At 35.6% G+C, this 13,009-nt stretch overlaps 1 protein-coding gene across 2 annotated transcripts in view; it reads right to left on the minus strand.

Annotated features, from left to right (window-relative positions):
• The window catches only part of LOC140055068 (probable methyltransferase-like protein 24), a 46,879-nt gene that overhangs the window by 3,151 nt on the left and 30,719 nt on the right, over positions 1 to 13,009 (minus strand). For both annotated transcript variants that reach the window (XM_072100252.1, XM_072100253.1), the window contains 3 exons: positions 3,786 to 3,893; positions 2,277 to 2,407; positions 1,465 to 1,708 (listed from right to left, as the gene is read on the minus strand). In XM_072100252.1, the coding sequence (XP_071956353.1) occupies positions 1,465 to 1,708; positions 2,277 to 2,407; positions 3,786 to 3,893 (483 nt within the window). The remainder of the gene's footprint in view (positions 1 to 1,464; positions 1,709 to 2,276; positions 2,408 to 3,785; positions 3,894 to 13,009) is intronic.

A 13,009-nucleotide genomic window follows, 5' to 3' on the forward strand; every position in this document is an offset into this window, starting at 1 on the left:
CGTAACAGTCCTTTGATTTTATATCTGGCTGCGACAAATACCAAGTTATACTGTACTATATAGTTCTCCTCAGTGCGCGGTGTCGGTTGAAGCGTGGTTCCCACTAGCGACGCAAGGACGTAACGCAACGCAAGTGAATTGACCAATCACAAGCGATGGCTTATTCGCTTGTGATTGCTAACTATCTATAACTTCGCTTGTCATTGGTTAAAACGCTTGCGTTGCGTTTACGTCCTTGCGTTACGTTCTAGTGGGAACCAAGCTTTAGGGGCTTTACTTGGAACTGATCATGTCGCAGCCACAGATAAACCCTTTGATTTCCGGAGCTCAACATCCTGTTGTTAGATTGATTTCCTTGGTTTAAACCCATAGTTCACATCAGCAGTGTTAGTCAGGGTCATAATGTGTTTAAAAACTCTTCAGATATTTGTTCTAATTTGTTAACATGAGGTTATTATAGATAGAGTTTTCCCCCAGGGAAATACATTGACACGTTCACATGGCACTAGGGACTATTTTCGTTTGTATACTTTATTGGGGTTCGTAATGTTAATCTGGCCGCCGGGTAGACACATGGAAAAAGGCACAATTACAGTCTGTAGGGATAGCTGGATGAAGGTAAAGAAAGACGATGTACAAAAATGATACACATTGAATTGCTACTGTATTTTAAAATAAACGACTACGTTTAAAAACATTCTTAAAGGTTATGAACTTAGCATTTTTATGAAATGTTATTAGGGCCTACACACAAATATGTCCCTTGGGAACATTTAAAACTCATATAAGGTACAATGTCGACTTGTCTGTCACTAAGCATAGATTGAAGATAAGGGTTTATTAATATTTAATTGCGACAGGGCCACGAAATGTTAAATTTATCTGTGGATTTATTGCTTATAGCAAAAAATCTGATGAAGATTTAATCAACAATGTTTAACAAAATCTATGGCACGTCATAAAAATGGCTGATGTTTTACTTTTGCTTGAACTTGTGACTACAATATTATATTGATAAACGGGAAGACAAGGCTTTGCCCTTGACACCTGTCGTAAACAGACATGGACCCGGATAACAGCAAAAACTGCACATGTTATCCGAACTACCGGCATAAGACATATCTATTATGACAAAAACAGGAGGTTACTACAAGTTCAGTAAGCATCTGTATGAAAACGTCATTTATCATTTTCATTTGTCACCGCTGGTCCTGCAAAGTAAAGGCCGTTTGAAACAAAATGTTTAAGGCTCTGTGTACACTATCAAACTTTGATGTGACAAAAAAATGTGGATGTGTCCATATAATTATGGATATGATGATGTCATATCACTACCATATTTGGGCATATCACTATCATATTTGGGCACATTTTTTTGACTAGTTTGATAGTACAGACAGAGCTTAACGCATTTACCAACACAGCATAATAGTCAGTGATTAAATATAGGCCCTACTAACTAACCTGTTCGTGACCGAGTTCCTTCATTATAGTGGTGAGCCGCCGTGATTGGCGTGTCTTTGCGGACGGTCTGCTAGGCCTACTTAGCTTCACAAGAGATTCTCTCCAGTCCAAAGTTACTGAATGCGTGTGGATGTTTTTAAGATCAGGTGCATGGATTGATGTTTTCGACGACGGATCAAACACGTGTACTTCGTATCCTTGCCTCGCCAAATCGATTTCAATTCTGCCTTGGTATATTACTGGCCTGGTAGTACAATAAAGAAAATGTAAAAATACACTTTGACAGACATCTCCTATGGCACGCATAGTCAACAACAGTGAAGCCCTAAACGTAAAACCAACGCAAGGACGTAAACGCAACGCATGAGTGTTGACCAATGACAATCGATAGTTCGAATATTCCATCGCTTTGTGATTGGTCAAATTCCTTGCGTTGCGTCAAGTGGGAACCAAGCTTTAATGAGTGTTTCTAATGCTTGGTTCCTGCTAGAGACGCAACACAAAAACGTAACGCAAGCGATGTATTATTCAAACTGTCGCTTTCGTCCTGCCAAGCTTTAATGAGTGTTTCTAATGCTTGGTTCTCACTAGGGCCGCAACACAAAAACGTAACGCAACGTAAATGAGTTGACCAATCATAAGCGATGGATTATTCGAACTGTCACCGTCGTCCTTGTGTTGCGATCAGTGGGAACCAAGCTTTAATGAGTGTTTTTTCAGAGGAGGTGTTGTTTTAACAATCATTCAATGTTTATTTAAAAAGTTGAACTGCCAGGTATCTGCAGGATGAAAAAGAATTCTTCAAAACCTACCCAAACGAATAGACGATACATTTTCTGTTTCCACATTTCACTTGATGACCAGTATCCTGGCACACTTTCCAAGCCCAGTCTTGAGAGCTCCCTTTGAGAGCACCAGGACTTTTTAGTTTTTCGCACTGAATCTAAGAACAGAAAAATAACACGTGACTAAGTATTATATCAATCAATACTTAAACTTGGTTTCCACTAAGGACGTTACGACGTAGGCACAACGCAAGTGATTTTACCAATTACAAGGGACAGTTCGGATGATCCATCGCGTCGTGATTGGTCAAATTACTTGCGTTGCTCTTGCGCCCTTACGTTGCGTCCAAGTAGGAACCAATATTTAAAGTTAGACTATCTATAGAGATTAACAAAAACATAAAAACGATCGATCATGATAAAAAAAAAAGAAAATAGATCAATGTTATTTCATTGCATTGTTATAAGTAGATCAAACTTTTTCTTTTGTCTTTTCTGTTTTTGTCTTTTCTAAATTTGTTATTGAGGATCGACCCCATTGGAAATAAGTCCCATATCGGGACTTTCATGCATGAGCTATCCTGCATCTCTGTAGGCCTATCTGTCTTTTAAAATTGTATATATATATATATTGTATCATAAACTGTGCATGTTTTTTTAATGAGATGCAAATAAATCAAATCAACTGGCCCAATTTTGTGGACAAAACATTCAATATTATTTCAAGGATTTCAATTTGAATACCTCGAGCCACAGATTGAGTTTGGCGACATTATATCTGTAGGTAGATTTGGTAATTTAAGATAGCAAAATAATCATAAGCCAGCATCGCCTTAATAACACACAGGAGTTCATCAGCTAATGGATTGGCGATCGATCAATAATCTAGCCTACATTTTTATATGAATTGGTAATACTAATAAGAATGGTAGTGGACGAAAATGATGATGAAATTGCTTAGATGAGCATTATTCGACATGATGATGACGGTGGTGGCATGATGATGATGGTGGCATGATGGTGGCGGCATGATGATGATGGTTGCATGATGATGAAGATGGTGGCATGATGATAAAAATACAACGAAAACGATGATGACAACAATGATAATGATGAAAAAGACTAATACCATCTGACACGAAATATTTTTAATTTCCTTTTTTGTTTCGAACAAGGGGCCTAAATCTTCCGCTCATGGATGCTGAGGTAACATGATGACCCGTTCGAGTAGACCCGTAGGCCTACTCGTTGCCCAGCAGGAAAGAGAGACTTATATTATAATAATAAAATCTCTGATATGATCGTTCTTTTTACTTAGTCAGAAAGTCAATGAGCAATGACATTTTCTATTTTCTTGGACAATAAAAGAATATTGTATTGAAGTGTATTTTTTTTATTATTTATGAATTATGCATTACATTTGTACTTTTAATTGTTTTAATTGGATTGAAATAATTGCCTTTAAAAATATTATGGTTATGACGACAATGAATGTTACGACAAAATTAAATTGTACAAATTAAGAATTCATCTTACTTGTGGGTTTGAGATATATTCAACAAATCGTTGAGCCTCTGCTTGGAATGTGTGGTTTTCTGACGCCCATCTCTGCATGTGTAACATCGCCTTCGGTGCTTTATCCGTCTGTGAACATACAGGTTGACAATACTAAATTAAGTCATAATTAGACGCATAATAAAAAATACCATGGGCGTCCTCAACATTAATGTGAACCATGTTATTATGTGACATATGGCTTTTTATATACATTCAATTGCTGTACTGTAACACACATTCATCACACCCGATTCTCGTATCACGTCATGTGTACTGACAATACACAGCCACGCAGTTTCTTGTTCTAAAGCTCTGTCTACACTGACAAGTACAAAAAAGTATGATGTGCCCAAATATGGTAGTGATATGCCTATTATATGGTAGTGATATGACATCATCATGTCCATATATGGGCACATCATACTTTTTATCACATTTGATAGTGTAGACAGAGCTTTAGACATGACGGTGACACATGCGCGGACACATCAACAACAATGCCAAGAAAAAACAATAAACCTGCTAGAATTAAGCTTATTTTAAAACATTTCAAACCTTGCAAGTCAAAAAAAAAAAGGAAACATTATTCCCACTTGTAATCGATATTCTGCGACATCTACTTTAATCTTAAGTCACATATGTACATACTAGACAGACATGAACAGATAAATTATTTAAACCTAGTATAAATCAATTAAATAAAGAACGGTAAGTGAAAGTTGTCAATAACGATTTTTGACAGTAATGATCTGACTGCTTCTATCTCCGTGACAGCTGTATCGATCTTGTATAAGGTAACTGAGTATTATGATACGGTAAATAGCAATTTAGCCTCTATAATTAAAGAATGTAGTGACTGTAAATAATTTAATGGCCCCTAGTGCATGGATTACAAGCGTGACGCGCACAACCCAATAATGTGCGTTTTTTTTCTTCAGATTCAGAATAGCACAAGACGAGTTTCGACAACTCGGTTATTTCACGTTTGATTCGTGATGATTATTTTCGTAATTAATGTAATAAATGGAAATGATTGAAATATAATACTATGCCTATACTTTCGATTTAAATTTAGTTCAGTACCTTATTTGGGGTGTGGTATTTGTCTCATGCAATAGGTTCTAACCATAGAGATATTATAGTGAACAATATCTCTATGTTCTAGCTAAGGAAAACACCTACTGATGAAGACCCGTATCTTCATCAGTATAGAAACATGATGATGAAGAGATCTGGTCGTTCATTTACTTTACATTATGTGCAGTACTGTAATATTAGAAATATGAGTAAGTAGGCTTATTTTAAAATATTCGATACAGACGAGATTGCAAAGCCTGAGGAAGGTTTCATAATGAATATTCACAATGCCATAACCCAATTCATAAACTTTCTTTTTATTAGCAATTTCTTTGAAAATTTGTCCTTTGAATTTGGTAAATTTTTATTTTGAATATTGAATATTATTCTGTGTTTTATACAGAATATAAAAACACAGAAATGGCGGTCACTCTAGGTATGACATTATACAGTATAGTAGACTGTTAATGCGCTAGAGAGCCAAACGAATAAAAACGCATGACGTTCGGTCGCTGTTTCACGCTGTGACGTCATGCTTCCAGTCAATCGCGTGCTGAGCGGGCAATTTGGGCACACAGTGTTCGTAAGTTTTCTCATGGCCTGTGCTATTGAAAAATCACACTTTCAGGTAATAGAAAATGCTACACAGGATGGCAAAGAGCTATTATACGTAGCCTACCTGTATATTATAAGTCATTATATTGAGTCGGTCAGATATGGCGCGCCATAGTATGAACCAGGGAGTTACAACTCGAATTAGGACTCAGTGTTACCTACTGCTTGACAGCAATGCCAACCTGACAATCAGGCCTATTGTGGGCTGATTATCTTACTATTTTTAACTACTATAATCAGCATTATCTTTTACAAATAAATTAAATAAATTAAATATAACCGTGACTAATTGCTGCATAAACATGTGTGTTTTGACTAGGTAATTGAAAGTATAGCCATATCAGTGGGTTGTTGGACATTATATACTGGACTCACATCTGCTTAACACATGCTAAATTATTTCGGCACCTTCATACCCCAGGCTACCATTATTCTTAATAGCTTTCATGACAAATACTCCCCCAAAGGTTATTAACAAGTACCCTTTTAATTAACCCTATCCCCGCGGTAAATGCTTTAAAAGTAAAACACATTAATTTTAGTGTTCGAACGACGTGCTATATCGTTTTGTAGGCATAATCGTTAAGCTTTGTATTTGATGGAAAATTTTAGTATTAGTAGCGGTGCATATTCAACTCATTATAGATATCAATATATTAAAAAAGGCTATGGTTTCGTGTATGTATTAATATTATATAACCAATACAGGAAATGTGGGCAGACTATTTGTTAATAAAAGTAGGGAAGTGGTAAACCACTCTTGAAATTTACACCTGTTTAGCATAGGGTGTTTCTTAAAGCAAACAAAAAAACAAAACAAAAAACAACAAAAACAAAAAACAACAACATGACATGACTACCTATACATTTTTTCTCTCTATCGAGAACAAAAAAAAAAGAAATCGAGAAGACGGCTTGACTGGAAAAACGGTGACGAACGGTTTGGTACAGGCTGAGGAATAATACATAAAAAAATAATACAATTCTACGGTATGTCAGAATAATAAAGGAACAATTGTTACCGTAGGCCTACATCATCATCCACGATTTTAAATATTCGGTTCACACTGTAAGCCCATTCCATTACATTTTTTTAAAAAGGCCGGTGTTATTATGAAATTGAACGCATTAGGTCTAAATGTTTGTCACCTCCAAATGAGATTTTATTAAATGTGAGAAAATAAATTAGCGACGAAATGGACTAGAAAGAAGACAAGAAAAAAATCATTTCAACCCTATATCACAAGGACAATGAACTGTAGTTTCAATATTCCGAATCACATTCCATTTGCACCAACTGGCGACAATTGCCACGGTCACGTGCGTACGCTGTGCCAAGGTTAGGGAAAAGTTGTAATTGAGAGGCATTCTATTTTCTTTCGGATATTGTCGGCATGTTATTCTTAGCGTATGCCTCGGGGCGTTCCATACGAAATATAATAGTAAGCATAGTGACCGCTTATTAAAGCACGTTATGGGTGTTACATTGTTGCTAATTTTTACCAAAGGCCCTAAAATGCTTAAGCCTTTTACAACATATGGTTACGCGCGAATTATTGAATATTATTTTTAAGACAATCGTGTTAGTATGGTAATCAACGACAATACGATAAACGAGTAGGCCTAGACACTATACCCAACGTTGATATTATGTTGGTGTGGGAGAGCTTAAGTTTTCACTTTGACTTTGTATTCAGCACTTATCAACTACTAAGGCTACACAACGTTGATATTATTATCCTCTTTGATTTTTTCCAGCACTAAGGCTAGAATTTGAATAACCAAATAACCTCAAATCGTAATAATGAATACGATAATGGAAATTGGACAGACATTATTTTATTCATCATAGCAAACTGTTGATTTTTGCTTTTGGCATATTGAACCAATGAACTCAGGTGGCAAACACAAAATCGTTTATCTATATCGAATATTACTTCCTTTAACAATTAACAGTTTCCTAAATCACATAACGTCCAGACAAGTAGTCAATAAATAGAGATAGAGCCAATGTTAAAATGTCTTCAAACATTAATAAGGGTGAATCTAAGATTTTTCGAAAAGGAGGATAGGTAGAACACTAAATAGAGTAGGCCCTAAATGGGTGGAAAGACTGTGCACGTCAGATTACGCCACGGTTCCCACTAGCGACGCAACGCAATACAGCACTTTGCGTCAATACGTCGTTGAGTTGCGTCCTAGAGTGGGAACCACGATTTATGGGTTGCGTTACGTTGCGTCGGGTATTCGATGAGCCTCTTCCCCGTCTTATATTCTATGTAGTATGTTCGTTCGACCTCATTGGACTTGGTATCAACTTAGCAAGGTAAGACGAATGTCAAAAGAATTATATTAATTATATTGCACAATCACTCTCCATACCGTAGGCCTACTCTCCATATACCAGTACTACAAATCCTAATGTGACAACGAAAAACAGGAAATTCGGAGTTGTCACATAATATTAAAATAAGAAATGAATAAAAATGTAGCCTAATTTAAAAGTACATGGTAACCACAGCATACAGCAAACGTCATGGCTAAATTTAAGTACATGTCTATGGTGTCAGGAATGAAAGTGATAGATGCGGATCCTCCCATCAGGGGGCAGCTTCTAATTGCGCGGTATGAATTCAACTTTGTGCGATGAACTACAGTTGACACGCCTTGGTGTTTGTAATTACACGAAAACGAATGATGATCAGGCTCTACTTGTGTGAATGATAATATGCCAGACATTTTGTTATGAATATATTGAGTTACAGTTTTGGAATTAACTCAGCTAGCGTAACTGATTCTTTGTGATAAAATATTCAAAATTACAATGGAGATTGTTAGGAGATTGACTAAAACATCGTCTACAAATTGCAGTCGCAAACGTATATTTGATTAAAGTTATCACCTTGATATTAAAATGTTAATATTGTTTAAAATTCATATAAAAAAATCACGACGACATAATTCGTAGTCATAGGCAACGAGTGCAGCATATACAGTTTGTAGGCCTATTCTTTTTTTTTATTTCGGAAATATCTCATTATATTAAAAACTCTAATAAGAAAAAATCTTATCACTTAAAAACTCTAAGTAAGACTGAGGTTGTCAATATATAAAAAAACAGTACGGTACTTAATTCTCCACCTATAATATTGTTAATTTTAGAGTCAAGAAGCATATTTACCAACACCTGAAGGAAACAAGAATAGAAACAGCCTGGAACAAACGAGAGGCATAAAGTACTCTTTTGTAGGTTCTAACTACCGTCATGGTGCACCCCTAAGGGGACCCTTTGTAGCGTCCATGTAAATAGAGAGAGACATATATGAGGTGCTCCTGCACTTTCGACTGATTTCTTTCAAAAGTACAGAACTTTAAGGTACTAAGAATCAACAATGATCGATGTATTCGGCCTCCTAAAACACAAATGGTATAATTAAATAACCCAATTAAGTTTTAAACCAGGAAAGTATCATAACTCTGCTTTAATAAGTATGAGAACTACTATAATATGGCTACTGTATTGGTGTTAAAACGTTTAGCACAGGTCTGTCGTCATGAAAGTTAAAGACATTCTTCCCCAAAAAGCATCCATGCGATTTTCTATGACGATAAATCAATTTAACCGTTGATGGATTTTGAGGTCGACCTTCGTAATAATAGGATATGAATTATGGTAATACACTATGCAGGTAATAACCTGTAACTGACAAGACAGGTCCAAAACGGTTATGATAATAAAGACCCGTATTCATCTCGGTAAATCGCCAATCATCCGTTAACACAATACGATTAATCGACACTATTTCACAATAATAAGGATAACAAAACTCCGCGAAAGGAAATTTGTCAAAATTACCATTTAACAGAATATAACTAATACAGGACCAAAACGTTTTGCACGATTTGCAAAATGCATTTCATAAATTATATACCGAACAAAACGTGGTATTGAAATTTAAGTTTGCAAAATGCATTTGTTTATAAATAATAAACCGTGCAGAACGTGGTATTGAAATCAAATTCAAGTTTGCAATATGTATTTTATAAACAATATACCGAGCATAACGTGTTAAATCAAATTCAAATTTGCAATAGGCCTATGTGGTTTATAAATAAATATACCGAACATAACGTGGTAATTCAAATTCAAATTTGCAAAATTCATGTTTTCATAAATAATTAATACCGTTATTCAATAATCGTACCTATCTCTTGCGGATCCTTAATATTAGAGGTATACTGAGGTAGGCCTTTATATTATTATACAGCAATATTATTATGCAGCTATATTTCAATTTTCATACTTGCTTGAAAATGGTATGCTACTCTTACTCTATCTATTATCAAATCGGTTCCGGTTCGCGAACAGTCTTCTTGTTGTAAGTGTGTTGAAGTCAATAGGAAACTAAAGCCGCAATTGTTGCAACTGATCTTTCTGGTCTTTGACTATTAAATGCCTTTATCACCTGGTAAACTATAGTTGTATGATTTTTCATTTTGATGTATAAGTCCTTTCATTCAAAATGAACAATCATCGTATACTTTAAAACACTTAACGGATTAAGAATTGTTCCATACACGTTAACAACACATACTTAACTCAATTCCTAACCCTTGGTAACAAACATACAAGCTGGCCTCATACCATATAGTTTTTACCGGTGGTGTGCACTTGCTTGGGGTGCCAAAATGCACACCCATGCACCTAGTCTAGGTTCTAGACGAGAGTTTTGACTTAATATTAGTAAAAAGATATATGGCGTTTCATACATACTTGTGTGTAAGTTCGTAAACTGTTTCAGAAAAAAAATCGAAAAGCCGACACAGTGGTGGACTAATATAAAAGACAATAACTACAAACTTTTTTCGACGACCACCATTAGAGCCTATTACGTCCCACACGTATCTCTTTCTACACCTGCTGTTCCGACAGGCACCTGTACACGTCACTCTCCATTTAAAATAAAACACAACATTAATACGAACAGAAGATACATTTGAGGTCAGTCAGGTCAGCCTTCCCAAATGATCAGCTTCAATAAATATATTTACACAGCATGAATATTATAACATTTGTATCTGCACAAGTATAAATAGACAATCCTTGTTTCATACACAGGTATGTTATAATTGTGTTTAAAAAAAGATATCGACAATTAGGATCGTATACTGGTTAAAGCATTGATAAAAATAAGAAATGCATGATTTGATGGAAATAACTCGACAATCCTATAGATCGACAAGGGCCGCAATAACCTCGTCTGAACAGCCATCAAGACCGATGTACAGTAGTATACTGTAACAATGTGTTTTAACGACACGTCTACGTTTAGAATAATATGGTAAGTTTGACAATACATTTTGTCAACACAATTAAGTCATGTAAACATGTCTGAATAGAAACGTAAACACAACTGAATTGGTATTATTTAATTAAATATAATTTATTTACACAAAGTCAGATATGGCAAACAGTGATGCAGTAATATTAATAAACATTGCATTAAAATTAATATATAGCGGACAAAATATATGAATCATAGGTGCTAATCACGTATCGACCAGTGTAAATGCACTCCCTTGATTCGTTAACCCTGGTTAATCTGGTTAACCCTGGTTAATCCAACTTTAACTAATAATTCAAGCATGGAGGTATCTTTTTTATACCTCCATGATCCAAGAGTAGGCTAACGGTAAAAATAGAGCCTCAATATTGTTAACGTTTAAAAGAAATCGGTAAAGAACATCGCGTTCTTTATCAAATACGGATACTGTAAATGTGTGTTGTTTTTTAATACACATGGCTTTGATGATTTTCAAACTTCATTTTATGATTATAAAATCATTATTTATATTGTATAACCCATACGTTGTGACACCCTATTCAGGGAACACGTGTCTGGTAAAAGGAATAAGGGGAAATATACGGTATGTCGACTTAACACTGTATGTTTTGATGTCCCCGTAATAGAGGTTGTATAATGTATATTATTACATGGGGTGTCCCCGTAGAGGTTGCAATGTATTATTACATGGGGTGTCCCCGTAGAGGTTGCAATGTATTATTACATGGGGTGTCCCCGTTGAGGTTGCAATGTATTATTACATGGGGTGTCCCCGTTGAGGTTGCAATGTATTATTACATGGGGTGTCCCCGTAGAGGTTGCAATGTATATTATTACATGGGGTGTCCCCGTAGAGGTTGTAATGTATTATTACACGGGGTGTCCCCGTAGAGGTTGCAATGTATTATTACATGGGGTGTCCCCGTAGAGGTTGCAATGTATATTATTACATGGGGTGTCCCCGTAGAGGTTGCAATGTATTATTACATGGGGTGTCCCCGTAGAGGTTGCAATGTATTATTACATGGGGTGTCCCCGTAGAGGTTGCAATGTATTATTACATAACGTAACTATATAGTGCTCACTGTTGGGTTTGTATTTTACAATTCATCTATTTTGTATGCAAAAAGTGCTTCGAGACACAGCCATGGCCAGCATAAAACTTGTACTGCTAAAGGATACACATACACCCATATGACAGCAGACAGGGATTTCACAACGTCTTAAAAATTAGATCATTAATTAATGTGTTTCCGTATGTAGCGGACGTGCCGTTTCTGGAAGTTACAGATACTCTGTTCAACAACAACATAACACTGACTATGTTTTTTAATGCAGAACATACGGTAACATGTATATTGCATGTATACTGCGCGGTTTTTTTTTTATGAATAACAAATTTTATACGAAACACTGTCTATCTATCTAGGCCTATGTAAGTTTTTATGTGGTGCTCTACAAAGAACAGAGCGCCTAACAATACTAGCATTATCAATTTAAAAGAAAAGTTTGACATTTAAATAGAGGTGCCTTTCATAACAACACATGGTAACACTATACTGAGAACAAGAACATACAAATACGAGTACTGTTTTAATTTTTTTTCTTCAAAACTTGTATATCGGTTAATAATAATGTATGACAAGTCCCCTTCAGTTTACATGTGTGTGGGGCATGAATTTTGTCTAACATTAATATAAACAAGATTTAATATAATTATGAAAATATGATTTAATTATTTGTGCACGTAAATACAGGAATTAAAGGGAAACTGTCAGGACTTAACAAAGTGTCCCCTTATTAGTGTAAAACATTTCCCCTGTTCGTTTAACATGAAAGTGACCCATGAATAGGGATGTCCTGAAGGAGCTTCTGCTGTTCAAGTTTCTGCATAATCTTCTGTCTGTTATGCGCGATTTGAACGAGTCAATTTAAAATTGCGAAAGAATTCCCTAACACAATTAGAAATTCGGCATGAAGCTCTGTCTACACTACTATCATACTAGTTTGACAAAAAAGTGTGATATGCCCAAATACGGTAGTGATATGCCCAAATATGGTAGTGATATGACACCATCCATTATAATATGGGCACATCACATTTTTTGTCATATAAAGTTTGATAGACAAAGCTTAACATATCTATCAAACGGAGCAACAGGTTGT

This window comes from Antedon mediterranea, chromosome 7 (genome assembly GCF_964355755.1).
Source record: "Antedon mediterranea chromosome 7, ecAntMedi1.1, whole genome shotgun sequence".
In the NCBI taxonomy this organism is placed as follows: Eukaryota; Metazoa; Echinodermata; class Crinoidea; order Comatulida; family Antedonidae; genus Antedon; species Antedon mediterranea.